General features: G+C 42.8%; 1 protein-coding gene across 6 annotated transcripts; it reads left to right on the top strand.

Moving 5' to 3' along the window:
• The first annotated feature begins 246 nt into the window (after positions 1 to 246).
• CREB1 (cAMP responsive element binding protein 1) lies at positions 247 to 26,951 on the top strand. 6 transcript variants are annotated; one of them, XM_053363187.1, is made up of 10 exons: positions 247 to 439; positions 14,238 to 14,292; positions 14,958 to 15,019; positions 16,661 to 16,781; positions 18,493 to 18,639; positions 21,074 to 21,174; positions 21,839 to 21,981; positions 23,895 to 24,077; positions 25,214 to 25,364; positions 26,050 to 26,951. In XM_053363187.1, exons 4-10 carry the CDS (start codon positions 16,668 to 16,670, stop codon positions 26,192 to 26,194), a joined length of 984 nt encoding a protein of 327 aa, XP_053219162.1. In that variant the 5' UTR covers positions 247 to 439; positions 14,238 to 14,292; positions 14,958 to 15,019; positions 16,661 to 16,667; the 3' UTR covers positions 26,195 to 26,951. The 6 variants fall into 6 exon arrangements, with proteins under 6 accessions (XP_053219162.1, XP_053219171.1, XP_053219152.1 ...); XM_053363196.1 differs by having other exon boundaries at positions 14,958 to 15,022; positions 16,660 to 16,781; XM_053363177.1 differs by lacking the exon at positions 14,958 to 15,019 and having other exon boundaries at positions 16,660 to 16,781.
• The last annotated feature ends 405 nt before the right edge of the window (positions 26,952 to 27,356 follow it).

Here is a 27,356-nt window from a genome sequence, read left to right as displayed (position 1 = left end):
CCCCCCCTCGCTTTTCCCGCCGCGCCCTCCGCTTCGGGCGTTTCCGTGAGGGGCGGCTCGGCTCTTTCCGTGCGCCTGAGAGCGGGAGGGGGCGAGCGGGGGGAGACGGAGCGAGGAGAGCCGAGGCAGGCTCGGCGGCGGCGGCGGCGGCGCTTGCTCTGTCTCTCTCTTTCTCTCTCAGAGTTTCCCCCTCCCTCTCTCTCCCTCCCTCCCTCCCTCCCTCTCTCTCCCTCAGTCGGCCGCTGCCCGCCCGCCCGCCCGCCCGCCTGCCTGTCGCCGGGGCTGGGAGAGCCTGGGAGAGAGCGCGCGTGTGTGTGTGTGTTATGTGAGTGACGCGGCGGAGGTGTAGTTTGACGCGGTGTGTTACGTGGGGGAGAGAATAAAACTGCGGCGAGAGCCTAGGCGCGAACGAAAGCAGTGACGGAGCAGCCTGCAGCCGGTAAGAGGAGAAAAGCAAAGGAAAGCCAGGAAGGGAAGAGAGAGAGAAAAAAGAGAGAGAGCAGGAGAGGAAAGAACCAAGAGGAGGAGGAGGAGGAAAAAAAACACAACCAGCCCCCCCCCGCGCGCACACACACAGGGAGGGGTGTCGGCCGAGGGGCAGCAGGCGGCGGGGCTGCCGCCGCTGAGGCGGGGTGGTTTGGCGGGCGGGAGTCGGTGGGACGGAGGGGAGCCCTCGGGCGGGAGAGAGAGAGAGAAGCGAGGCCTGGCCTCGCTCCGCGGGAGGGGCGCCCGCTTCTTCGCCGCCCTTCTTTTTCGTTTTGTATTTTTCTCTCTCCCCCCCCCTCACTTCTCCGGCCCGATAAAATTCGAAATGGGAACGGGCCTCCTCTCGCCCTCTCCCCACAGATCGCCCCCCTCACGCGACCTGCTGTTCCCGCCTTGCCGAACCCGGCCGCAACCGCCACGAACAAAGAATAATGGCGGATGGAGGCGGCCGGGCAAGGCTGGCGGCGGCGGCGGGAAAGACGGCTCCGCTGCTGCCGCCGCCACTGCGCTTCCACCTTGTGGGGGGGCAACATAAGACACCCCACCGACCTCTACTGCCGTTGGGGAGAAAGGTCCTCAGGAGAGCTTTCCCCCCCATACACTTTTTTTCCCCCGTTGTGGTGGTTCCCCCCCCCCCCGTGAGGTGCCCTGAGTCGTTATTTGGCAAAGGCGCGCAAAAAAATCAAAACCGGATCGCCCCCCTAGAACAAGGATTCGTGAGGGGCGGGGGGGGGGGAGAGACACGCGGCGCGCGCTTATTTAACAGCCCTACGGAAAACAGGGAAGCTCCCGCCGCCTGCTGCCTCCCTCCTTCCCCAGGCGCCGTGTTGGGGCGCTTTTGCCCCTGGGGCGGGCGAGGTAGACCCGAAGGGTGCGAAGCACACACACACAGACGCGTTTTATTTTCCCTTTGTGGAGAGCAGACGGTGGTCCCGATGCCTCCCTCCCTCCCTCCCTGGTTACTCTCCTCTCTCAGCCTCCAGCTAAATATCTCCTGGGTCCCGCAACAGACGCATTTTGCTTTCCCGCCCCTCCGTGGGCAAGGCAGTTCCAGATGTTTGAACCCGCAGCCCTTGGGGTCCAACCCGGGTTGCTCTCCACAGCTAGATAGCTGATTTGGCAGGACCGCCCTTTGAAAAAGGGAAAAGAACGTTGTTGTTCTATTACGGAAAGCGCAGCTTTAAAAGTTGTGCTTGAGCAGTGCTCTTGAGGTTGCAAGGCCTTCCGAGTTCCTTTTTAATAAAAGTATTTTGGATCAAAACTGTATTCCTGAACACTTTGTTTTCCTCTCAGCTCTGTGCCTAGAATGATACAATGAAAGCCTGGGCCCACTGAAAACAAAGTTCCTATCGGCTACGGGGACACTGGGTTTAATCCTGGTGCCCCAATTCCACTGTTTTGCAGTTCATTTGCTCAGTACTGTAATGCATGGCGACTGCTTATGAAGAGAGGTGTATAAATAAAGCTCTTCTGGCATTAATAACTATAAGAGTAATACATACATTTTATTACAGCATCTGGTTGCAGGGCACTTGGCAAACTGATGAAGACCAAGGGGTTGGTCATTTAAAATGTGGATTTTGAGCTGGGGTTTGAAGTTTTGAGACATTTGGGTGATACTAATATATGATGCATGACAGAGTAGGCCCAATTGGAATGTCTAAATTTTGCAGCAGTAATCTCCATCCTTATTGGTTTTCAGGGAAATGGACTTGATACTGAGAATACCTTAAATGAGGCTGATACAACTTCATGAAAATGTAGGGAGGCTTGCATCACACTTATATACAGTTGTATATAACATTCTTTCCCATACTGAAAAGTGAATTTCATCACAGGTGTGTAGCAAGTCTTAATCTAGGTCTCACTGATGTTTGCAAGCATTGTCCCTGTTTGCACTCCCTAACATACTTCATACCCAGGCAACCGTATTTCAGTGACCACCTCATGACTGCTTTTGTTTATTCTATTTCTTCCTTTTTTAAGTATAGAAATTCTCAATTTTCTTGCATGTACTTATTTGGGTTCTTTAGTCTGTATACAAATGCAACTATTTTGTATCTTGGGGGGGGGAATAATATTAACTTGCATAATCAACAATAAGATCAATTTTTTTTAAAAAAAGAAATGCAACCTAGAGTCTTTGTGGGTCTAAAAAAACCTAATAGTTATTACAACATACTATTTGTGGGCTAGAACCTACTTTCATAGATGCCATGGACTGTTGCCAGTGATGGAGTGAAAAGTTCATGCAAGTCAGGGCACATGATTTTCAATGAGGCCTAGTAGTTTGGGTCCCTCTGGAGCAGAAAAGGATATGATACAGTAGTATAGGAAGCTGCCTTATACAGAGTTAAACCACTGGTGTATCTAGCTCTGTTCTGTCCATGCTTCCTTACAGTTGCTATCAAAGGTTTCAGATGGGAGGTTCGCAATAATTTCAGGGGATTGCAGCTGGGATCTTCTGCATAGAAGGTAGATCCTGTACCAGTGAGCTACAGCTACAGCTCAGTGGGAGGAAGAAGAGAAAGTGTCCCAATTTGTGTGCATTTCCACTAAAGTTAAGTCATCATTGGATGCAACTCATGAAGTGTTGCCCTCAATTGGCAACTGGATACATACGGCGGGGGGGGGGGGACACCATATATAAACAGCCATGAAATGAAAGAGGTACAGCTACTGACTCAAGAAAAACAAACCTTTTCTCCTTTCCCTCCACAGTTTATGTCAGTCCCTTAGCACTAAGGTAGAAATTTGTCAGAGGAAAATGCTTTGCCAGGTTTTTTTTTTAAAAAAAGAAATTAGGCACACAGTGTAACAGTAGGAAGAAACTACTTGTCTGTGTGTCACCAAGAAAGGGGAGTTGGCTGTGGACCCATACATAATACATTTAAAGCAAAGAATCCTGGGAACTGCAGTTTATCAGAGCTACACTTCCCAGGATTTTTTTGGGGGGGTGTGTGCTTTAGCTGTATGGTGTGTGCACAGCCTTAGCTTGTCTTAGCTTTAGACCATGTGGTTCTTCTCTAAAGTAGATCTGTAAAGTAGCATGTCTTGGGGATTATCTTGCATCATTTATATCTAACCTGGCTTGCTTTGGTTCCGTTTGTAGGGATGGCTCATATACTAAGCACCATATACCCAAGATGCATTTAGTAACAGCATTCTTCACAATGCAAACCAATTTGTTTGTTTTCCATTCTTCCCTGATGAGATCCATTGAGAACTGGATTATGTGCTATGTCTAACAAGTATTTGACCCCCTAAACATGCATCTTAAACAATTTTGTTTGCTGGTATGGTAGTGATGTGAAGTGCTTCATATCACCTAGTTCTATACGTATCTCATCACAGAATGACCATTTCTTTGTGCAGTTGCTCATATTGCTAGTTTTTCATTGCATTTCCCCTTTTTCAAGCCATGAGTTGTCTTAAGTTTATTTTTACTGTAGGAAAACTAGCACTGAAAAGCCTTGGAAGGATAAGGTGGGTGGGGAATTATATTCTGGGATATGAGGAATTACTGCAGAAAATGTGAACCGGTGTTATACTGCATCATTTCCCCTAGTGTTGCAGCAGGACTGTAATGGACCACTGGGTTTTCTCATCTTACAAATGAATGGAGCTCTTTTCACATCCTACGTTTATTTTGTCACATATTATGTTGCTGGTTAACACTTTTGCTTTCTGTGCAATATCAATGTGAAGTAATTATTAAATGTTGCACTTTAGTCATGCACAGCAATAGTTGTTCAACCTCTTGCTGGAAAACCTGATTTACGCACCCTTTGACTGCCTTATCTCCTAGTCTGGATTTCCAAGGTGTCTTAAAGGTCTTCAGTGATCCCTTCTTTTGACTCGTGCCACTTCCTACAAATCCCACTTCATGTCTGACAAATCCAGAATCCTTCCAAGGCACCCTTTTCAGTTTGGAATCAATCCATATTTGATGCACAATCCTAGTATAGTTCCATCTTTCTCCTCTTAACCTAACGTGAACAAAAAGGGGGTATTGCACTACTGGTGTGATCCCCTTGTGGGTTCATGAAGAGAACTGCTGTAGTTCAGTGGTTTTCTGCTTTCCAGAAAAAGTTTCTGTATTGATCTGTCTGCTGCCTTACAGAAGATTCTGGGACGACATTGGAGGGTGTATTGTCTGTTCCTGTGAGATTCCAAACACACCTGTTAAGCTTCATGGTTGCCCTGCATAAATGGAATGCACCCTAGATTTCGTGTTTTTCTCAAACTGTCGTCCCCCCCCCTGCATTTTTGCCTGTAAGACCACCCCTCCTTCTGTTCCACAACTTGGCATGCAGATAATCTTGTATAGACAATAATGTATATGCAGCCTGCTGCTGTGAGCAAAATTCTGGATGGGAGCCTTTATCCAGCACTGAACTCTGATCTTCATAACACTACATAAAAGTACAACGCAGTAGCTTTTTCAGATCGGGTTGGAATGATGAAGGAAGTGAGGGAGCAGAGACCCAACCCACAAATCAGGGCTGTTCAGCTCACCTTTATCTTGGATGGTGGTGAGAAGGAGGTTTCACCTGCCTCAGGATCTTACTAGATCCTGAAAATGTGAATATTCCTTCCAACTGTCCCACAATTTGAGCACCACTGCTCTGTTGCAGTATAACACTAGAGGAAGATTAGTAATGCAGATTAAGATGTCTTTCAGGAAATATGCTTTGCTGAACTTGTTGAGAAATGCTTTGAGATTCCAAGAATTCTTAGGGTTCCCTGAAACATCAGTCAAAATCACTGCTCTTGTTGGTTCTTTTTAGCAGGGCTTACAGTTCTCCATACTGTAATCATGCTTATCTAATTGCATGTCTAAGCTTGTAATCTTATGATCACTTGGAAGTAAGCCTTGTTATATTCAGACTTGTTTCTCTGTAAAACGTACCTAGGACCATACATGTCAGAGTGAAAGTAGTCACACTCGTTTCCAAATAACTTCAGTTAGACTTACCTTCATTCGGGAGAAAAGGAAGAGCCATGATGTATTGCTGTTTATTCATCAATGGCCTTGTGGCATTCACTATATATTTTGAAGTATCTACAGATAAATTATTCCTTCAACCTTCACTTAAAATTACAGTGAATGTGAGCATCTTAATTTGTACAGTATATTTTGTGCCCTGGTTTTCAAGTTCCTGCAGACAACTGAGCTGGCATACTACAATAAAATGAATGCTGGAATTCTGAATGAATTAGCTTTCTGCATATCTGAAAAACAGCACATATTTTCCACTTAGCTTGCAGTTTCAGTATCCGTAGGTTTTCATACGTGATGTCGAAGAAAGAAAGATACTTGCCCCATGACAAACTTTCTTTTTATGACTTCCCCACTATACCTGCATATTCATCTTCATGCGGTTTTCTCAGTCTATTTTCTTTTAGCCAGCAACTGGTGAAGAACTGAGTTTTAGGTTGCTCATGTTGTTACTGGCTATATTATATTCTATAGTGATCACCACTATAAAAGCAAGCCGGAAACCTTTGTAAATGGTTTAGCAACTTGTGCAACATCATTTTGCTTCATCTGCATAATCTCGTGTTCTTGTACACACAAATGCAACATTGAATGAGCTGCAGGATCATGATAGTTGCTCCATAGCAAATACCATGATTCTGGGGGCATTTCTTCATCCTCCTAAGAACAGTGTTGAGGAACCTTTCTCACCCCAAGTGCCATATGCCCTCATGGACTGCCTTCCATGGGCAAAACTCAAAAGAGGTTTCTACACAAACACCACCACCCATGTTTTCACAGTTAATGGCACCTTCCAGCCAGGCAAAAGTACCGAAGGAGAGCTAGACAGCTGGTGACAGGTATGGCCTGGAGAGAATCTTGAGGGTATGGTAGAGAGGCCTGCATCTGCCCCCTTGGCCTAAAATTCTGCATCCGTGCTTTAAGAGTATGAAAATTGCTTCTTTCCAATGACTGGGATTGCCCAGGTCCCACATTTGGGTATATGAGCGTGTGTGCAGGAATGCCAACAAAATCTTGGAAGAAGCATAGTTCCTGTTCAAGTCGTAGCCTATATCTGAGAATGCACGCTTCTTCAGAACCAACGGTTGTATTGCAAACATGAAATAAATTTGATTACGTTGCTATTTTGCATGTTTTAATAATTACAGTGTTTATGTTTGGGGGAGTATCACTTAGATGGGTGTAGATGCCAAGCTACAGCTAGTAGGTGTTTAACCCTGCAATAATTCTACTGCTCTTGTTTATTCCAAGAGGAATACATCTGTTTCATAATGAAAATACTTTTCCTCAGAAATAATGGAAACAGTTTTACCTGGTTTCTAATATTTATGTAGGATACATTAAATTCATATTTTCACCACCTTTAGAGCTGCAAACTTTAAATAACATGAAAGCTGGAGTACTAATTGTCCCAACAGCCCTGAAATGCTATCAGGCACTGAATTTGGCTGGCGAAACATTTGATGCTCATCCAGGCCTAGTGTCTGAGGTCCTCTAAGGGTAGCCAATAGTAGATCCTTAGCTAAGTAGGAAGGACTCTTTAAGGAGTAGGCTCATGTGTTTTACTGAAAGGCAGAAGGCTTACGCATTCCTTGCTTCTAATCTGATGTACAGGGAGGTACCAAGTTTATTCCTAAGTAACTGAAAGCCGCCTCCTAAGCAGTGGCTAGAATTGAATAACCTCCCTCCAGTATAACTTAGGGGAGCTAGAAATTAGCATTGAGCAAATGCCAAAAAAGTATTATTTGTGTACACAGTTAATCCTCTCTTTAGCATACATAAGGATAGTTTTGTCCTTTGGGTTTCCTGGAACAGTTGGATATTAAATATGCTATAGAGGGGGAAAACCTCCCCTGACAAAGTAAGTGTTTTGCACCCAACTTAATTTTGTTGCTGACAGCAGCATTCTGTCTTGCAAATATTAGGTTGCAGAGGAGGAGCACCAATCCTGTATTAATACCAATCATACCATTACAATTCTTTAAGAACTGATTAAATGGATTTTCATAGTCTTTGAAATTATTAGTATGTCTATGTCTTGCTTGAATGTAGAACAAATAAAATGTAGAGGCAGCATTCAAATAGTTTTTAAGTATGCACATGCTTTGTTACTGAATATTTCAGAGTTTTCTGGGATTTTCCTACTTCTGTCCCATCCCAGTCTTACTAATTAGGCTTTCAGTTCCTTTTTTCATTTGACCCCTTTAAGTCAGGCTAAGCATTTTACCCATGTCTGGGGCTCAAAGTTGCTTTGTCAGTCCTTTCCTAGTGTCCCAAATTCTGTTCAAACAATCCTTAACTCTCCTTTGGTGCATCGCAGGCACAAGTATCTACACACCTCGTTATTAAGATTTACACAAATTTACATTTATTAATGGAACCATAAAACTTGTAGCAAATAATACAGCCAGGTGTAAATTACTTTAAAATTCTTTTGATTTAAATTTGAGAGTTAAGCACATGGTGACATAATTTGGCCTCTGAATCATACCTTTTAATTACACCACACCCTGCATTGGCAATAGGAAGACATACACAGCAGATTTTTTTAGTAACAACAAAGTCACTCCACTGAGATACTGAAGATTGTTAAGAGCATGCATGCAAGCTACTGATTTGATTTCTCCACTGTGTACCACTTTGCTAACTGACCAGTTTGAAAAAGGGTGTGTGTGGTTTTTCAGTCATGTTCAAGGAATGCTTATCTCATTGGCCTTGTACATGGACCATGTTAACTACTCTTGTTGAATTTGGAAATTTGATACAGCAAAGAGTGATACTAGTAGCACACAGTTACATTTGTCAGTGAATTTCACTTAGATAACTATGCCAGTATTACGTAGGGTTGTCGTATTTCAAAAGGACACCTGTAAATTGTTGAGTTTTTTTAAAAGGAAATTAAGATCCAGCACAAAGTGCCGCCTTTCGGAAATTCCATGTATGGCACCCTTAGTATTACGGAACAGTTACCAACTATCAGGCAAGATTGGCAGTTTCAAAGTTTTTAGCTTTGTTAACTAAATGCAAGTAAAGCAAATTATATTAAATCACTGTCTGGGGCATCAGAATTTCCCCCAATGCAAATTACCCTAATCTGCAGTTTTAATCTGAAATCTTAGGTGCAGTACTGCGTCCGGAGCTCAGAAACTGCTCACACTAATGAAATTCCCTGTTGCAAAATGCACCTAGAACAATGGGAGTTTCAAATACTGCCGTGATGCTTGGACAGACATCAGAGGAAGTGCATTCCCTTTTCACAATGAACTGCATTCAAATCCCAAAGCAGAGGAATATTAATCAGTGACTCCACCCAGGATTGGGTGCAAAGTTGCCCTAAGTGGTTTATGGAATAATGCTGCAAGTTTTTATTAAGGAACACTGCAAAGGCTTTTCCTGTTCTCCATGGTTTTTCCTGTTGCTTTAATTAGAAGTGTATTCTTCATAGAAGGGGCTACTGACAAAATACATTTCCCTCACGTCCTGAAGTCAGGTACGAATAAAGGGTGCACTACTGGACATTTATGGATTTGAATTCCAATAGTAAAATTACTGACAGAATGACTTTATGCTACTGTGGGTGACCTTGATAAAAACAGGAGAAAAGCATGCTTCACAAAGAGGGATTGCAGTCTTATCACTAATAATGTCTGCAAGCAAAACAGTAATAGATCACACACTGTTAAGAGCTTTGACATCTAGATAGCAGCTTCTCCTTGGCTGGCTTCCAGAGCAATCCTATGCTTGCTTACTTAGGAATAAGTCCCATTGAGTTCATAGGGTCTTAGGTCCAAACAAGCGTGCATAGGATTACATCCTCAGGTGTGTTAGATTTAAACAGGAAGTGGTTCAAAAGAGAGGCATACAGGTGAGCAACTTCAGCATCACAATCATACTGTGGATATTGTGATCAGTATTCACAATCTCCCAAGTGTGGATATTACTGGTCACAAAGGGTTACCAGCACAGTGTTTGAGTAACAATGAAAGCAAATTCACAGTAAACTGAAATCTGGGATGAATGTAATTAGAACCCAAACCTGTTCCTAACTGGCTAATTCCCTCTCTCATTTCCTGTCAACTGACCAAATTTCCCACTACCACCCAATTATCATCCTATGCCCTTTTCAGCCTCCCCCTCCCCTTTTAACATTCTATACTCCCAATGGATTTCCTTCCCCTACCCTCAAAGCTTAAACCCAAAATATGGTTCATTACACCAGTTTTGGACTATGCTGCCCTTGCTAGTCCCTGCCCTGCCTCCTGGACTGGCAGTGATCAGCACAGAAACTGATGCTGCCCATGTGTGATTTATGGGTCTGTTTGTCATTCAGAGAAGTCTCTGTCTGGAAACAAGATTAAACAGTATGTCAGAAGAGTAATAATGTGATGAACACTCCTTTAGCTTGTAGTGTATCACTGAAGGAGGATGTGAATGTTTCCGCCTGTACTTTGAACCTTAGCGGTGGGGAAGATTAAAGAGAAATTATTTATGTTATTACTTTCCAATTCGTCCATTAACCAGAATGGCTAACTTCTCATCTGGCTTGTAATCCAGTCATCTCATGTGCTCTTGGCCGGATTGAGACAGCAATTCTAGGTCTTCATTTTGCTTTTAATAATCAACAATATAAACTAGGACCATGGTGCACCATCAAGTACCTATCAAAATGATGGCAGTGTGCTGTTAATGAGTAACCACGCTAGGATTATAAAACTGATTTATGAAAGTCAGTTCCCAACATTCTGTTGCACTTTAAGTGTCACCAAGGGATGAATCCAGGTTCAAGGTGTGCAGATAGGAACAAGCTTTACTAATAGCTGGGGTTACCAGCCCCCTATTCTAATGTTCTTGAATGTACCCTGACCATCTTCCACATAATAGCTATTGTTCATTCCACAGGGACAGGTAAAGTTCTGCCATTGACATCCTGTAGCACTGCTGATTGCCCCTGATATTGGCTACAGCCAAGAAGATGAGGGGGAGAAATGTTTCTCCTGAGGTTCTGAGGGTAGGATGGCTTTTCCAATGCCTTCCCCCACAGGGGACAAGTGGGAGTGGGGGTGAAGCAAAGCTGAACATTGTTTCTTTCCCCACAAGTCCTGGTTGGAGATGGGGTAGTTTTTCCTCCTTGGCTTGCTTTGGTTGGTTGGTTGGTTTTCGATTGGGGGAAAAGATGTGTCTAGGGCAGTTGCCTTGGTGATGAATGGGAGAAGAAGAATGGGGCTGGAATTATTTATCCTTCCCTGATCCTCTTCCACTGGGTAGTCAAAGAGGAAAGTGGTGACTCTGCCATACTTTAGCACAGGAATGGGGAACCTGTGCCCCCCCCCCCGGTTTCCAACTCTTATCTTTATGTGCCCCCTTGCCCAGATTGTCCAGAGTTTGGAGCTGGGTTGTCATCAATATGCCGATGACACCCAGCTTTATCTGTTGATGGACAGCCACCCTGACTCGGCCCGGACACACTGACCAGATGCTTGGAAGCGGTGGTTGGATGGCTGCGTGGGAGCCGGTTGAGGTTAAATCCTTCAAAGACAGAGGTCCTTTGGCTGGGTTGGGACGATATGGGATTGGGGGGGCAACTCCCATCTCTTGCGGGGGCGCAATTAGTGCCAGCACCGTCCATTAAGAGTTTGGGTGTAATCTTCGACACCTCCCTTTCCATGGAGGTGTAGATTGCAGTTATAACAAAGGCGGCATTTTTCCATCTCTGCCATATCAAGCAGTTGGTCCCTTACCTTACCCATCCCAACCTGGCCACAGTGATCCATGCAACGGTCCCCTCCAGGCTTGATTATTGTAACTTGCTCTATGCAGGGTTGCCCTTGAAGCTGACCCAGAAACTCTAGCAGGTGCAGAATGCCGCGGTGAGGCTCCTTACGGGGTCCTTGCCCGGGGATCACATTCATCCAGTGCTTTACCAGCTGCACTGGCTCCCGATGGAGTACAGGGTCAGGTTTAAGGTGCTGGTTTTGACCTTTAAAGCCTTATGTGGCCTAGGATCCTCATACCTATGGGACCGCCTCTCCTAGTATGCCCCGCGGAGGACCTTAAGGTCCACAAATAACACTTTGGAGGTCCTAAGCCGCAAGGTGGTTAGATTGGTCTCAACTAGGGCCAGGGCCTTTTCAGTACTGACCCCGACTTGGTGGAATGCTCTGTCACAAAAGACCAGGGCCCTGTGGGATTTGACATCTTTCCGCAGGGCCTGCAAGACAGAGCTGTTCCAACTGGCCTTTAGTTTGGACATAGTCTGACCCTTATGTTTCCCTCCCCTTCTGGTTTTGATTTATGGGCTACTACTAAAATGAGGCTGCATTTTAAATTGTATTTTAACCCGTATTTTAATTAACTGGTGTTTTTTTCTTTTTCTTTTACATTTTATTGTAATTTTATTGGTGTTAGCTGCCCTGAGCCCGGTTCTGGCCAGGGAGAGCAGGGTATAAATATAATAATAATAATAATAATAATAATAATAATAATAATAATAATAATAATAATTACTATTATGAACCCCAGCCAGCATGACCAGTTGTCAGGGGTTATGGGAGGAATAGTCTGGCAATATCTGGAAAGCCACATTTTTAAAAAAAAACACCTTTATTTTAATTTGATAATGCATATATTACAATAATACATACAAATTACCAGGCACATTTGGGTTTTAATTTCTTACCAGACTTTAAATAGTCTGTGCATAGAAGTTATTTTTCCAGAGTGTTTGCCACATCACTTCTAGCATGGCCACCTACATCAGATCCCTTCTTAAGTGCATAATCTCCCAGTTCTTCACTTGGCTGCTCTGTAACCAGCTCTTAATCTTGGTTTCAAATCCTAGCTAAAGAGTGAACCTTGTTTTACATTAACCCAGATATAACACTGCATTATATTTAAAGGCAGCCTTGGAAACAACACTGAGCTTTTGAATGTCAGGAGGAAGGCTTCCTCAATGCCTTCTTACCTTTTGCATTCCCTGCAGGCCAAATCTGACAGGTGAGCAGGGCTGCTCACCTGGCAGGTCACCTGACATCACTGTTGTGTCATCTAACCCATTTTTCTTTGTTGGTGAGATTTTAAATCAAACTGGGCAAAGGCTTAGCACTTTGCAAGCACCAAGGATCAGCTGATGGTGCTTGCAAAGCTGTGTATCTTTGGAAGCACTGCCATGATGGGCTGTTCTTGCAAAGGCAGAAAGCTTTGCAGGCTCCAGCAATCAGCCTGTCATTGGCATTTGCAAAATGCTATGTGTTGAATAGTGGGTAGACATGGCAGACGACACAGCGATTCTCCAAAGCAGCTCTTTATTTTGTAAGCTGGAACAGAAACTGAACAGCAAACAGCTCAGCCGGCCTGCTTTTATAGGCAGCCAGCTCAACATTGTAGCAACAACAACCCAGGGTTTCCCGCCTAAAATAACTGACGTGGACCTGAGTGAAAACTATCTACAGTATCCCCCTGCTGGCCCAGGGTGAGAACTTCAGTACATAACACTATGCACTTGTGAGCACCACCAATTAGGTGCAAACTCTGCTTTCAGCAGGGAGCCACATTTCTACTTGACCCGTCCCTGATGTGGCCAGGTGGGCATGGCTTGCTGGAAACAGTCTTGTTAGTTCAATGGGGAGACCTGGCAGGTTCAATTAAACCTTCAAGGGCCCCACACCTTGTTTAGAGACGCAGAAAGATCATATCTGCTGTGGGAAGTTGTCAACCATAGAATGGCAACCCAGCTTCGTGGGTTGACAATAGTTTTTCTAACTAAGAAAAAAACATAGCATAGCTTACATAGCAACCAGGAAGTAGACAAACTAAAGATGAGAGAATCCAGAGACACAGTAGCTGGAGGAAAAGGGCAGGGCAGAGCACAAGTGTAATGGAAAAAGAGATAAGGAAAGAGGGATAGGAAAGAAGAAGGGTCTGATAAAGTGAGATCTGTGGGGAAAGCTAGCATGGCCTACAGAAATGAGAATTTTATATTGTTGGCAGGAAGAGGAGAGGGGAGAGTGGTGAGCAGACAGGGAAGGCGAAGCAAGTGAGAGCTGATAGAGGTAAGATACCGGAGAAAGTAGGGGCCTAAGGAAACAGTTGGTGATAAAACGAAGTAGGAGATGCATGTGAAGCAAACAACACATCAGGCCTAGGGAATTTTTACAGCCTTTGAGGCTCCAGTACCTTTTCCCTGCGTGGGATGGAAAAGTATGCTTTTGCCCATCACAACAGAAAAACCACATTGGTGTAATTCTTCTATGCAACTGCCAGAGGCACAGAGGCATTCTCAGCGCATGGATCATAAAACCCCAAAGGGGCAGCCATCCTCTGACGCAGGGGAGACCAAGTGAGTGAGCAGAATTTCACAGATGTAGCTGAACTATTTATCTTTAGGAAAGAGATTCAAAAATAAAAATCTGCCCATATCATAACTATACAGTTCTGGTTGCCACACCTCAAAAAGTGGAGCTGGAAAAGTTGCATCACCTCAAAATTTTGGAAGGGTCAAATCCTGTGCCTCTTGTATAATGCCAACCTAGAAGTATGAAATAATTTGAAGTAATGGCAACAAACAGCTTCCCTGCAATATTTTTCCCCTGCACTTTTTTCCTCCCTCATTATCAGAGAATTGGGGGGAAATGAGCAATAACATATTCCAAATAATTTCAGAAGTAAAAATGTTCTACTGTTAATGCACATCATGCAGTTAAAAGTGTGTTAAACATATTTCAGGGTTTCCTTTTCTCATTAACATTTTTAGAACTTGCCTTGCCCAAGAATGTGTGGTTTCGAAATTCAGTTCTTGCGTTACAAAGGTAAGAACCATGTATTTGACTCTGGTGATCTGTCCTTAGTCTCTTGATCCAAGTGCAAATCAAAATTTATTTTAATTTAATTTATGAATTCACAGCCCACTTTTCAACCAACATTCTTAAACAAATATAAGAATTACAAAATTAAAAAGTTAAAAAATAAACCATTAACAAAATTACTGTTGCAATTTCCTCTTCAGCACAAATCATAGTTTGCCATGACATCTAAATTAGAAAACCATTTAAACTATGGTTTCCCTTTCTGGTTTGGAGGGATTAATGAATCATTGCATGGCCTTCCTAGTTTGCATTAAAAGTGAGGCAGTATGCAGGACAGGGGAGCATGGTTTGGAGGTTTTCTGAAAAAGCCAGTGACAGCCTTTGCAAAAGATAACCAGACAAGGATTCAGAGTACATAGGCAGACTTGGTGAAAGGATACTCAGGGACTTAAATAGCTTTTTCTGTTCTAAGCACTTCATAGGGACGGAAGGTCAGGTTACACCAAGAGAAGGGTCGGCACAGGCAGGAATACATCCTTGTGGTGTTTTCATAATCCTTTGAAACCATGAGGGCTGAAAACATTTCTTATAGGCAAGTTGAGTTGCTGAGATTTAAACAAGAGAATCAAAGATTTCCTCAACCCAGTGGATCATGTTCCCATTCACAGCCAGGTGGACTGGAGGTGGCCATCTTTGTGAGAGCAAGTTGAAGGAGCAGACATCATTCAGGAAAGTAAATCAAATGCCTTAGTTTGTATATTAATACTTGTGCGGCAGTCATTTCACTTTTACATTTCAGGTGCAGTGCTAATACAAAGTCATAAAGTGAAATACAAATTGTATAAATAATGCTTTATGATCTATACATTAGCCTAAGAGATAGATACATGGCGGGGGGGGCATTCTCTTTTCCTTCATAAAAGTTGTTTTATTTGAGGGACATGTGCTTCATTGTTCACATAGGTGGAGCTTACAATCAAATAATAAGGTAGTATCAAGAAACTATAACGCCGCCAGCAATATACACTTTTTAATGTACTTTTCAACAAATTTCCTTGGTTAGCTGCTGATCACCTCAAATCTCAACATACTTTCAGTGAAAATGCTTCTTGCCAACTGGCAGAGATGTTTCTGACACCATTTCTCCCTCCCAAGTTTGGTTTCACTTTTATTTCAGGGGGAAACACTCTTAACATCTGGTTACAAGACCCACTCATCTTTCCTACAATGGCTAATGTGCACAGTGAAATTCTGTTGTTTCTAGTGGACTAATGTACATTCCAGCTAGATCACAAACCTTTAGGTTTGCTAAATATTAAAAACAGTTCATCAAAACCACTTCCTATCTAATTCTGTGGTTCATAGATCATTCCATTTAATTTTGGGGGCCATCAGATATTGCATTAAGGTGGATGCTGTGAAAGGAGGCAAGCGTTTGTTACGGATAGCCAACCAGTCATAGAGAATCATCGTTTCAATTGTAAAGCTCAGGCCAGAAAGTCTTGAGTTGGCATTAGCTGTAACTCAAACTTTCCAGATATATTTTTGCCATATATGCTGTAAAGTATTTTGGTACTTAACATTACTTCAGTCTTTATTATGACCAGCCATGTTAAGTGTTCTGCTTCTGGGGAAACAATCTTAAACACACTTACTAGGGAGTAAACGTTGCTGGGTGTATTTCTGAGTAAACGTGCAGAGTTGTGTTACAGCAGGAGCTGCCCATCTTTTTTTGCGTGGGGGGGGGGCGTGCTGCTTATCAGGGAACCTGATAAACCTGGGTTCACCAAACACACATACAACCTAACACATTCACTCCCCAACCATGACTCTGTAAATGCCTCTTCCACACTACAGTTAGGCTTGAAAGAAGCCGCCTGGTGTGGCCAGGAGAAGACTGCTTTCAAGCCTAAATGTCTGTGTGTGATGTTTTCAGTGGCTAGGAGTTGCAGCTGAAGAGGTAAGAGTTAACCCTTCCCCAGCTGGGACCATTTATATATACACACACACACACACACACACACACACACACACACACCTGCACTGCGGCAAAGGACAGAGTGAGGGAGAAAGGCCTTGGCAGGTGTATGTTCCTCCGTGGATGCTGGGTTGGCAGTCCTTGTGCCATTGTTTGTACTTCCCATTAGTTTGCATTATTTGCAACAAGAACTGTAATCGTTGTTACTTTATGTTGAAAGCAATCATGTAAATTAGAGGGAACTTACAGCATATCGTAAGATTTCTGGCAGATGATTGGGAATTTATTGTGCAATACAGATTCTGTAGTTGAAACTTAAGAGTGGAATATACAGAGAAATGGCAAGAAGTACACCTGCCCTGTAATAGTAATGCAAATCATTACCGTTGTAGGTAACTAAATGACCATGGAATCTGGCGCAGAGAACCAACAGAGTGGCGATGCAGCTGTTACAGAGGCAGAAAACCAACAAATGACAGTACAGGCCCAGCCACAAATCGCAACGTTAGCGCAGGTACAGAGTTGTTCTCAACTGATCTGTTGTGTCCTTAAGCAAATGTTTATAAGAGTAACTTGAACATCTCTTATGGAATCTAAAAGGTTTAAAGGTTGTCATGATTTGTTACAACTATTGCAGCTAAGAAACACTGAGGTACCACAGCAGAGAATCATGGGGGTTTTTTTTACCTCTACATGCATCCCTGTCTCTCTTCCCTTCGTGATAGACAGCAATTAAACCTGGAAGTCTCCTGCTTCATCCAAAAGAGAAAACTGTGTTTATTCACTACAGAAAAAGCTAAACACAGCTTGTTCCAAAGCTGGCAACTGTAATTTTTTCTATGTTTGGATAGAACAGGAAACCATTATTCATTGGCAGCTTCTTAATTTAGTTGCTGCATGACACAAAGGGAGATGAGAAGGAGCTGAATGCTTGAGCAAAAAGCTTGATCTTAAGCAGCCTTTAATTAACGTGTGTTTTGGTTGGAGAACAAAAAAAGACCTTATTTAAAACCACCAGTATCAATTAAATCAGGTTTTTTAAACAAATTCAACATATTAATAGAATTATGAATTTGTTATTACACAAGAGGTCTGGTTAAGCTGTGGTTTGTTAACTGTGAGTTATCTCACAGACGCCCCAACAAACAGTGGTTTGTTTCATTAATATTTGGTTTCTTTGGTTCTTTTGTTGTGCTTTTGTAGCTTAATAAGCATTAGAGATAGGTGGCCAAAAAAAACATGGTTAAGAAAGGTTCCTGGGTTTGCACCTAACAGCAAGCCATAGTTAAAACAAGTCAAGGCTCATAAGTCAATAGTAAGTCGTGCCTCCAGATAGTGGCTTCTTGTCAGTAAATAAAAAATAGTTAAGTCACTGGACAGGGTTCAGACGCTCAAACAAACCATGGCTTAATGAAAAATAATTTAGTGCACTATTTGTTAGTATATAAACTCCCATTATACATGGGAGTGCCTCTGAAGAAGGCTCAGAAATTTCAGCTGGTGCAGAATTCAGCAGCCAGGTTGCTCACTGAGCACATAACACTGATCCTGTCCCAACTGCAGTGGCTGCCAATTAGTTTCCAGGCCCAGATGCTGGTTTTGACCTATAAAACCTTCAGTGGTTCAGGACCGCAATACTTCAAGGGTTGTCTCTCCCCATATGAATTGATCCAGACTCTGCGATCATCATCTAAGGCCCTTCTTTGTATTCCTCTGCAAGAGGTCAACGGGGAGACACACAAGAATGGGCCTTTTCTGCGGAGGCTCCCCATTTGTAGAATGCTCTCCCCAGGAAGCCTCACCTGGCGCCTTCATTACCTATCTTTAGGTGTCAGACAGGTATTGCTTTTGTTTGCTACTTTGTTATGTATTTTTATATTGTAAACTGCCCTGTGATCCTCGGAAGAAGGGTTGTATGGAACATAAATAAATAAATACTAATATGAAATCTGTAACCATGTAAGTTCATTATTTGTCATAAATACATAAGATGGAAAAAGTGAAAGAGGTGTACAAAGTAAGTGTAGTCATTTATTCTTCATTAGTACCTTCGAAGAAAAGAAAATATGATATGATTGTTATAAAAAAATTGTCAACCCTTGTGACATCCTGATTCTTGTGTTGAAAAGGTTTGTTAACTCTATTAGTACATAAAAGGGAAGAATGAAGGATTTAAGACATTAGTTCTGTCGTTTTACCATAACGATTCCTACTTTCTTTCCTAGGTATCTATGCCAGCAGCTCACGCAACATCTTCTGCTCCCACCGTGACCTTAGTACAGCTGCCTAATGGGCAAACAGTTCAAGTCCATGGTGTTATCCAGGCAGCTCAGCCCTCAGTTATTCAGTCCCCACAAGTCCAAACAGTTCAGGTACGTGAAAATGCCTTTCAAATAACCATGTTATTTCCTGAAAAATAGAAACATGGCCTAAACTGTTGTATCTTGAGCTTTATTATCAGCATGCACCGTTTTAAGTTTCTGAAAAGAAATTCTAAACAATACCAATTTGCCTTTGCCATTTCATAGTTTATAGGTAGTTCATGCTATGCAAGATGAAAAAATGACTTCAAAACTGCCATGTTCAGGACAGGTCTAAAAAGTTCAAACAGGCTCTCTCTCTCCATTTCCATCTCTTCCGTTTAAAGTCACTGCACTCTTGTTTTTGTTCTTTTCCACCTCCACTGATACAGCCACAAAAATTTGGTTTCTACTGGACATAGGCATGGTCTGGCCTGAGCCACAACAGTATTTCTTGAGATAACTATTATAGCGAGAGAAGGCTGCTTGCTGAAGGATACCTGGAAGCTGTTTGGTTAGCCTTGTAAAGGAGATGTTGAAAATGTATGTATGAGGGAAAAGAGTGTTCAGGGTAGACTTCAGCTTAGTTCCAAAGAGCATCTAATCTGGCCCGTCCAAATAACCATGAAAAACCCTAAAGCCTAGCCAGTGAAGGACACAAGGCCTTGGTGGAGCGCCTGCAGCAACAGCACCGCAGGTTTAACAGAGTACAGCCAGGACAGGCAGCATTTCAGACCTCGGAGGCACCAGCTGAGGAGTATTCCCCTGTGGTTCAGTTATAGGGCCTGGCTTTATAACTCCTCCTTTTCATATCTGAAACCTTCCAAGGGGAAGCAGTCCACCATATGAGAAGAATAGCATTTCATTTAGTTTCTGCTGAAAAGGGATGTATGTTTAGGTGATTGGAAGACCTGCACATACATAGGTGTTTTCTTGAAAGAGGTGTTCATATTCTGATGTGAATCAATAACCAATTTAGAACAGCTAGTGGTGTATCCTCTACAGCAGAAAGCAGCTGCCCACCCTTGGTTTAGAATAAAAGACTTAAGCAGTTCATTATGCTGCTTAATTAGGGGTATTTAATATGGTTCTTTCCCTAAGCAGGTTCCAAAGCACTCTCAAAATCTTTCGCTATTAAGCATGACAATAGGAACAATTTAGATTGCCCTGGTGTCTTCTTCCTACAAGCATGTAGCTGGCAATTCTTGGAAACAGAATGCTGAACTAGTTGGAACTTCGGTCTGATCCAGAAGGGCCCTTCTTATGTTCTTAAAAATGTGAGATAAATGTAGGGTGCAGCCCTAAGGTCACCAAGGTGGTGTCCCGTAGGCCATAGGCTAGATCCTTCAAAGCCCTGGCCCAGCAAACATTGGAATTCTGAAGTCAGCTGGGCGAAAAAGGGGATAGCAGCTTTGATCCAGAGGCATCCTGTTCGTGTGACTTACCCTCAAATGAGGGAGAAATTTAGTCACACTCCTAAGCAGAACTAAATCTTTCCTCCTATTGTTTCCAGTGGTATGGAAATATTTTTTTAAAAAAACAAAACCAAAGTGGGAAACAGTCAAAGGGGTACCAGGGTTTTCCTCCGCCTTGTACTCCTGCCCTGCTGCCTTGAGCCATTGTGCATCCACCCAGGATTGCAGTTTTAGAGATTTCTTATTAAGAATCAGTAATCAGCAGATAGACTTCATAAGTCTGCTTATACAGTTGTGTAAGCAGTACTAGGTTTTTTAGATAATCTTGATAAGGATTGCTGTTTGCTGCTTTACAAGTCCTGTAGTTTCTTCTGCCTATACTTCCAGTCACTAAAGCTAGGTTTATGCTGTTTGTCATGTAAAACCCTCCAGAGTTCAGATGACACACAGGAATTTCTAACCATAGTGAACCAAGATAAGAAACTGATAACAAAAGTGCTTGGAATTTAGGAGGAGAAGGTTAAAGGCAAGAATGCAGTAGGAATGCTGAAATATTAAGAAGTGTTTCACAATCCTGAAATCCTGGTTATACTGAATGTTGACGACGTACCTATAGATCTTTGAGCAATTTATGTTCCACAAGTGAAGGCACCTGATAGCCTTGCCAATATCTACACATGTTTGGATTTTGCTTGTTTGTTTTTTTTAAATTTAAAAACATTATTTTCTTTTTGGGGGAAACAGACTTTTACTTACTTTTTCTTTATTGTGTTTTCATATTCACCACTCAACCAGGTTAGCAAGTGCTGGCCGGACACCACCTATGGATCCCATATCTGCCTTCTGCTACCAAGAGCGTCAATGACACCCCCTTTTTGCAGAGGCCAGGTTTTATAAAGTTCCATGTTCCTCTGAGCATGTTTGTTCAGAGTAGATAGGAGACCACAGTTTCTTACACTACTTAGGTCTTCAGATTTTCATATATAGAAGAGGACCTCATGGTGTGGGTTTGCTGACCATATTCTCACCTTTACATCTGCTTTTACTTAAATATGTTTAAAACGGTAACATTACTGTGCTCTTATACCTAGATCTCCACTATTGCAGAAAGTGAAGATTCACAGGAATCCGTGGACAGTGTCACAGACTCCCAGAAACGCAGGGAGATTCTTTCCAGACGACCTTCTTACAGGTAGGAATTTAATTTCTCTTACACACATACAGCAAATCAGCTTCTTATAATTACTGTCTAGTGACATGTCAGACAAAAGTCATTTAGCTTTCAGTTTTCTTAACAACCAGTTTCTTTGTTGTTCTACAAACTCCGGTACAAGTTATAGTCATACTGTATAACTATAATGTGTTCCAGATGTTTGGCATGGGGCTTCTCCTGACCCGGTTTGAGGAGAGGAAGCGAAGTCTTGTTAGGCTAGCACAATGATTTCGTTCAATATGGCCCAGTGCACCTAAATCAGTTGGATTATCCCAAACTGTACAATAGGATATTAATCTTGAAGTGTTGTGTTCAAATCCTGATTGGATATCCATAGGTCAAGTCCTGCTGAGGAAGTAAGGTGGTAGTTTATTCAGAGGCATTTCACATCTGCATACCTGTTGCTATAGGAGCAAATGGCAGATGAGGCTTCATGCTCCTAGCTAACCACCATAGGGAACAGGATATTGGAACAGATGGGCCCTCTGTCTGATTCAGCCAGGCTTTCCTTAGGTTCTTACCCTGCCAGTGTGACAACCTGGGCATTCCGTCCCTGCCCTTCCAGTTATACCAATTCTCCTGCCCGAAAATGCAGAAGCTACGAGAACCTGGTAAGATTTCTACAATATTCTTCCCTTTTCAGAAAAATATTGAACGACTTGTCCTCAGATGCTCCAGGAGTGCCAAGGATTGAAGAAGAAAAGTCTGAAGAGGAAGCAACAGCACCTGCCATCACGACTGTCACGGTGCCAACTCCAATTTACCAGACAAGCAGCGGGCAATACAGTATGTTGCTTGTGTTTCTCATCTGATAAGTGGAGAGGAAGAATACTTCAGAGATTTGGTTTTTAAAAGATGGCAAGAATGCTTAGTATTTATATTACGAATTTTTCCTAAGTGCTCAAAACGTGAAGCCCCACATTTGCCACTCCCAAGTTTTGAAATTGTGGTGTCAGAAATGCTGGAAGGAGAGAAACAGGAAATACTTAGGAAGAGGCCAAAAGGTAATAGAGACAGGACACGGTGCTATTTTTTTAGGAAAAAAGAACTCGCCATGAGCACCTTCCTCGTTCTCTTAAAATGGCAATGGCGCCTACCTGAAAGGTGCTGGAACCCACCTGAGAGGTGCCGTGTGAGTTCCCCCTGGGAAAAAAAGTGCCCTTTGGATGCAAAGGTTCCTACTTTCACCAAAGGCCAGCTTCCTGATCTGGCAAAATAAACAACACTTCCTTGATGCAATGGATCGGTAGAACAGGGGGTTTCTTGAGCAGCACACGAAGAAGTGAGCAGAGCCAACAAAGTCTGTGTATTCTGAAGGTCTTTTTTCAGCCCAAGCACCCTTCACTTGTCCTAGCTGAAGGTATATTATTGGCGGGTAGGGGGGGTTGCCCGTACATAGAACACCTTTGTCCTACTTCCTCAGTGCGGGATACCGTGCCAGCTTGTGCCATTATGACTACGAAGGACGAGCTGACTCAAGCAGTTGAGGTGGTAGTTTATCAAGTGATAAGGTGATTGCATTCCAGTTTAACTCCTATTGACGCTGGTTCTGTGATCATTGCTTTGCAGTAGCTATTGCATGCAAGTATGCTTCCATGTTCCAGTTGCAGTTTTCATGTGAGAAGCATTGCCATGTGGATTGTCCTTACTCAGTAAACTTTCAGGGCTGGAGTTGGGGGGGGGGGCAGATGAAGAGCATGGTGCTTGCAACTGTTTTTTGCCCTGGTCCCCAGTGTGGTCCTGATTTTCTTTTAGGGACTGGTGTTGCTGATATCAACCATCAATATGGCAATGCTCTGCATGCAGGTATTGTCTGCATGAATGGACTGGTGTAAATGTGGAGGAGCTGAGGAGTCTTGTGCTAGAAGCGCTGAATGAGGGGACCATGTGTGAACGGTATTTGTGCTGCCGTCTGGATGAGGTGGAACAGACCGAGGGGCTTCATGAAAGAGAATAGACTCATGAAATATAAACCAGAAGAGAAACTGTATGTGAAGAACGAAAAGGAACTGAGATTAAGAGACGGAGGAATGCTAGAATGGAGATCTGAGAAAGGGGTGTAGATTAAAGCATAACCGTGCAGGGTAGAGAAGAGGGGGAAACAAAATGAAAAAACAAAAAACCTTAATCATTAGAATGGGCAGAGCTTGATAGAGGCATGACAGAAGTAGATTGATAACTTTGATGAGCTTTATGTCATTCGTTATTTGTAACTAGTATTCTGTTGACCTACACATTTTTTCACATTACTGAAAATCTCACATAGTAAATACCTCATGATCACCAAAATCAGTATTTAGAGGGCCTCATTGTTACTCTTGAAATGTAAGTTGTAAATATTTATTTTGCCCATAAAGTAGATATTTTCACTCTGCAAGAGGAAATTATTATCTAAATTAGGTTGTTAAAAAAAACACCATGGTTGCAAGGAATAGAAACATAACTGGCAAGTTGATGACAGTTTTTTAACATTGGCCTGTGAGGTGATCGCAGTCCCAGCTGCTGGGGTTTCAGTCTCAGGGCAGTATCTCCCTGGACTGGCAACGGTAATGGGTGAAATTTCTGTGGCGCCACATCCATAAAAAACAAGTGTCTCGAAACGGACTTAATTTTCAAATTGTTGGTTTGACTAAAGGACTGAGGACAGTTGTGTGTATGGCAATATTCTCATATGCTAACTCGCATCTGCCTGCTTTCAGTTGCCATCACCCAGGGAGGTGCAATCCAGCTGGCTAATAATGGCACCGATGGAGTCCAAGGCCTGCAGACGCTCACCATGACCAATGCCGCTGCAACGCAGCCTGGTACCACCATTTTACAGTACGCACAGACCACGGATGGGCAGCAGATTCTCGTGCCCAGCAACCAAGTTGTTGTACAAGGTAAAGAAGAGCAGTTTTAAGCAATTTGCTCAAGTTTAGCACTAGACATGTGCCGTGTGTGGAATTTCCCTCCCCCATAGGGAATCATTGTGCACATGTAATATTTGTGAAGCAAATACTTTCAAGCAAATACCTGTTTCTAAGGAAGCTGCAATACACTCTGCTGTTCTAGCAATAGTGGGCAATAGACTAAAGTAATGGGCCAGAATTCTGAATGCTAATAGCTAGACAATAGCATAGTTTTGTTTTGGGTTTTTAAAAAGTGTCCTTCCTTCAAGGTTTTGTTTATGGTGCTGCCAAGTAATCTTTGGCAACAGTAACCTATCAAAGGTGGGGACATTACTTTTGGAGCAAAGAGCTATCCAAAAGCTAATTTGCTAGGTGGGGGTGCCCAAGCTAGAGTTTACTCTTCTTGCTCCTTGAAAGTCCCTAGGGTTACTTTTAAGTTTAATTGAACATGACTGTTCACTAACCCACACAAAAACAATTATGTGCCTGGCCAAGCCTGATGAAAAAAGAGCAATGGCTTTGAAGAATAATATGTGGGAAATAAGGAGTCAGGGAGAAACACGGGAGGAAACAGCTGTGTGCGGCAGAAGCCTATAATTTGACAAAGGTTCTGGGTAGGAGGAGCAGTAGCAGTGGCTGCAGATAGGGATGGTGGGGACTGGGAAAGGGTTGATCGTGAAGAGTCAGGAGGGGCCCTGTGGAAGAAGCAGTGCTGGCAGCCTGGAAGTGGGCTGATGTATTGAATTGGAGAAGGGTCTGCGCTAGAGAAGTAGAAGAGAGAGCTAGGGTGCGAGGAGGCCATATGAAACAGGATCAGAAAGTAAGAACGGGCAGGGATGAGCAAAGCAACAGAGGCAAGTAAGATGGAAGAAAGAGGCAGGTGCATCATGGACATGTTACATAAACATAAATACGTACATTTAGCCCAGCCACACAGGCAGAAGCTTTACACATTTCCAGCACAGCACGGAAGCAACACAAAGGTGTCATCAACCGTGCAGCTTCAGGTAATGAGGGGAGAGGTTCTTTGTTTGAAATGACAGGTCCCCTTTCCCCCCCGCAGTGTAGGCTTCCAGAGCTGTCAGAGCTAATACCCCTGCATTCCCTGATCCTTTTTTTCCTCTTAGCTGCCTCAGGAGATGTCCAGACCTACCAAATTCGCACAGCACCTACAAGCACCATTGCACCTGGTGTCGTGATGGCATCCTCCCCAGCACTTCCCACTCAGCCAGCAGAGGAAGCAGCGCGGAAGAGAGAAGTCCGCCTAATGAAGAACAGGTTTGTGTGCTCTGGAGGACGGAGGTGGACCAGCAGACCCGCCCCCCACAGTCCTGCAGAAGGATTTGTTACCAGGTGGAGCTGAGGGTGTGGAAGAAATTTGGCTGTGCCTGAAAAATAAAATAAGCAGAAATGTGGCTCCTAAAGGTAGCTTCAATACACACCAGTCTGTATCCCTCAGCATGAAGGGCAAGAAAAGTTGTGGTGTGTAGTACCTTCCTCCTCTCACCACACCCCAAAATTACCTAGCTAAAAAAATCAGTCCGAAAAGGAAAATAACACCAAATGCAAAATATATAATAATAATAATAATAATAATAATAATAATAATAATAATAATAATAATAATTTTTAAAAATTATATCCCTCCCTCCCCAACCGAAGCTGGGCTCAGAGCAGCTAACAACAGTAAATATACCATACAGTTGATCCATACAGTTGAATGGCATATGTGAAATTACCTCCCATTGCTTCAGATGGTTCCTGATACGTTAGGCAAGCAATAGTGATTTGCCACTACCACAAGGAAGCCTGTTGCTCACCTGTCCATAAAGAAGAATTGTGTTTATTTTACTCCCAAACAAACAAAAAATATTATACTATTCAGTTAGTTCTGCCTCAGTTTTATCTGTTTAAAATCAGTGAACATATTGACTTGAACTTTAATATTCTGTTTTGCCTACAGGGAAGCAGCACGCGAGTGCCGCAGGAAGAAAAAGGAATATGTCAAATGTCTAGAAAACAGAGTGGCTGTGCTTGAAAACCAAAACAAGACATTGATTGAAGAGCTAAAAGCACTTAAGGACCTTTATTGCCACAAATCGGATTAATTTTAGATCCCCATTTTTGGTTTGTTAATGTCAGAGAAAGACTGCTTTGGTGACTGCCAGAAAGACAAAGTGGACTTTTTATTTTCTAAACATTTCTCTCTCTTTTTTTTTCTACGCGCAAAACTGCCTGAAAGCAACTGCAGAATTTTATTCGTCTGTGCTTTGCATTAAACTGTGAATGTTGAAACACCTGCCTCCACTTCTCCCCCACCTTCCCTCTCCCTTCCCCCGAATTATTTTCACCACAGTGCATCCTGGTTAAGAAGAAAGAAAACAGACTTCCTCATCTCCCATCTTCTTCAAGGAATAATAACGTTCACTTCTGAAGCTGGGTTTTGTTTTTTGTGTTCACACGCAGAGGGGGTTATTTCATAATGCTTTCAAGAATTAAAACACAGAGCTCGTCTGAATCCCTCAGAGATGGTTATCCCGAGGCTCTGCCCTGAAGTATTATGTGGGCTGGATGCGTACCCAAGGTATGCTCTGAGGAAGCTATGGTTGCCAAATTGTCGCATGGTTTCAAATGTCCATTATCAAACTTTACAGTTGCAGCTACGTGGTAGAATGATGCCAAAAGACATGTACTTCAGGTATGTAGGTATGTACACAGTAGGAATTAAATGAGCATATAGAGAAGTGTTGGGGAGAAGGTGGGATAGTCACCTGTAACCTCCATCTGTTTTTTAGATAGTTTTCTATATGATAAAAAATTATTCCATTGATTTCCTGTTTTTTTATATAAAAAAAGGAGATTTCATGTGTTCAGTCTTTTGATTGCCCGTAAAGAAATCATCTAACGCTTATGATATCCTAAGGGGACATGGACTCCTAGCAAGCAGTAGAGCAGGAACGGTAACGTTCTGCTTTAGCTTAGAAGTCCATGAGATTATCATAAAGAATAATTCATTAAAACACCATTTTTGTTTTGCATTATCCAGAGGCGATGTTATACAAGGCAACCACTAGCAGTGCATACTTTAGTGAAGAAAGAAGTGAATGTTAACTTTTTTGTGCAGATGACCTGGTAAAGAATTATTATTTTTTTAATCTCCCTATTGTGCACACAGATGGTGTGAAATTGAACTTTGCTGACTTGTTAAACCTAAGTCATCAGCCAGACCTGTATCCCAGTTAAGCTATCTGATTTCAGTAGGATTCTGTG

Source organism: Podarcis raffonei, chromosome 1, assembly GCF_027172205.1.
Source record: "Podarcis raffonei isolate rPodRaf1 chromosome 1, rPodRaf1.pri, whole genome shotgun sequence".
Classification (NCBI taxonomy): Eukaryota; Metazoa; Chordata; class Lepidosauria; order Squamata; family Lacertidae; genus Podarcis; species Podarcis raffonei.
This window is presented reverse-complemented; position numbering and strand designations above follow the sequence as displayed.

Coding starts and splice junctions, on each gene's coding strand:
- CREB1 (XM_053363177.1), top strand. CDS start 16,668: ATGACCATGGAATCTGGCGCAGAGAACCAACAGAGTGGCGATGCAGCT. Junction 21,175..21,838: donor TCCAGACGACCTTCTTACAG/GTAGGAATTTAA, acceptor TTCCCTTTTCAG/AAAAATATTGAACGACTTGT. Junction 24,078..25,213: donor CAACCAAGTTGTTGTACAAG/GTAAAGAAGAGC, acceptor TTTTCCTCTTAG/CTGCCTCAGGAGATGTCCAG.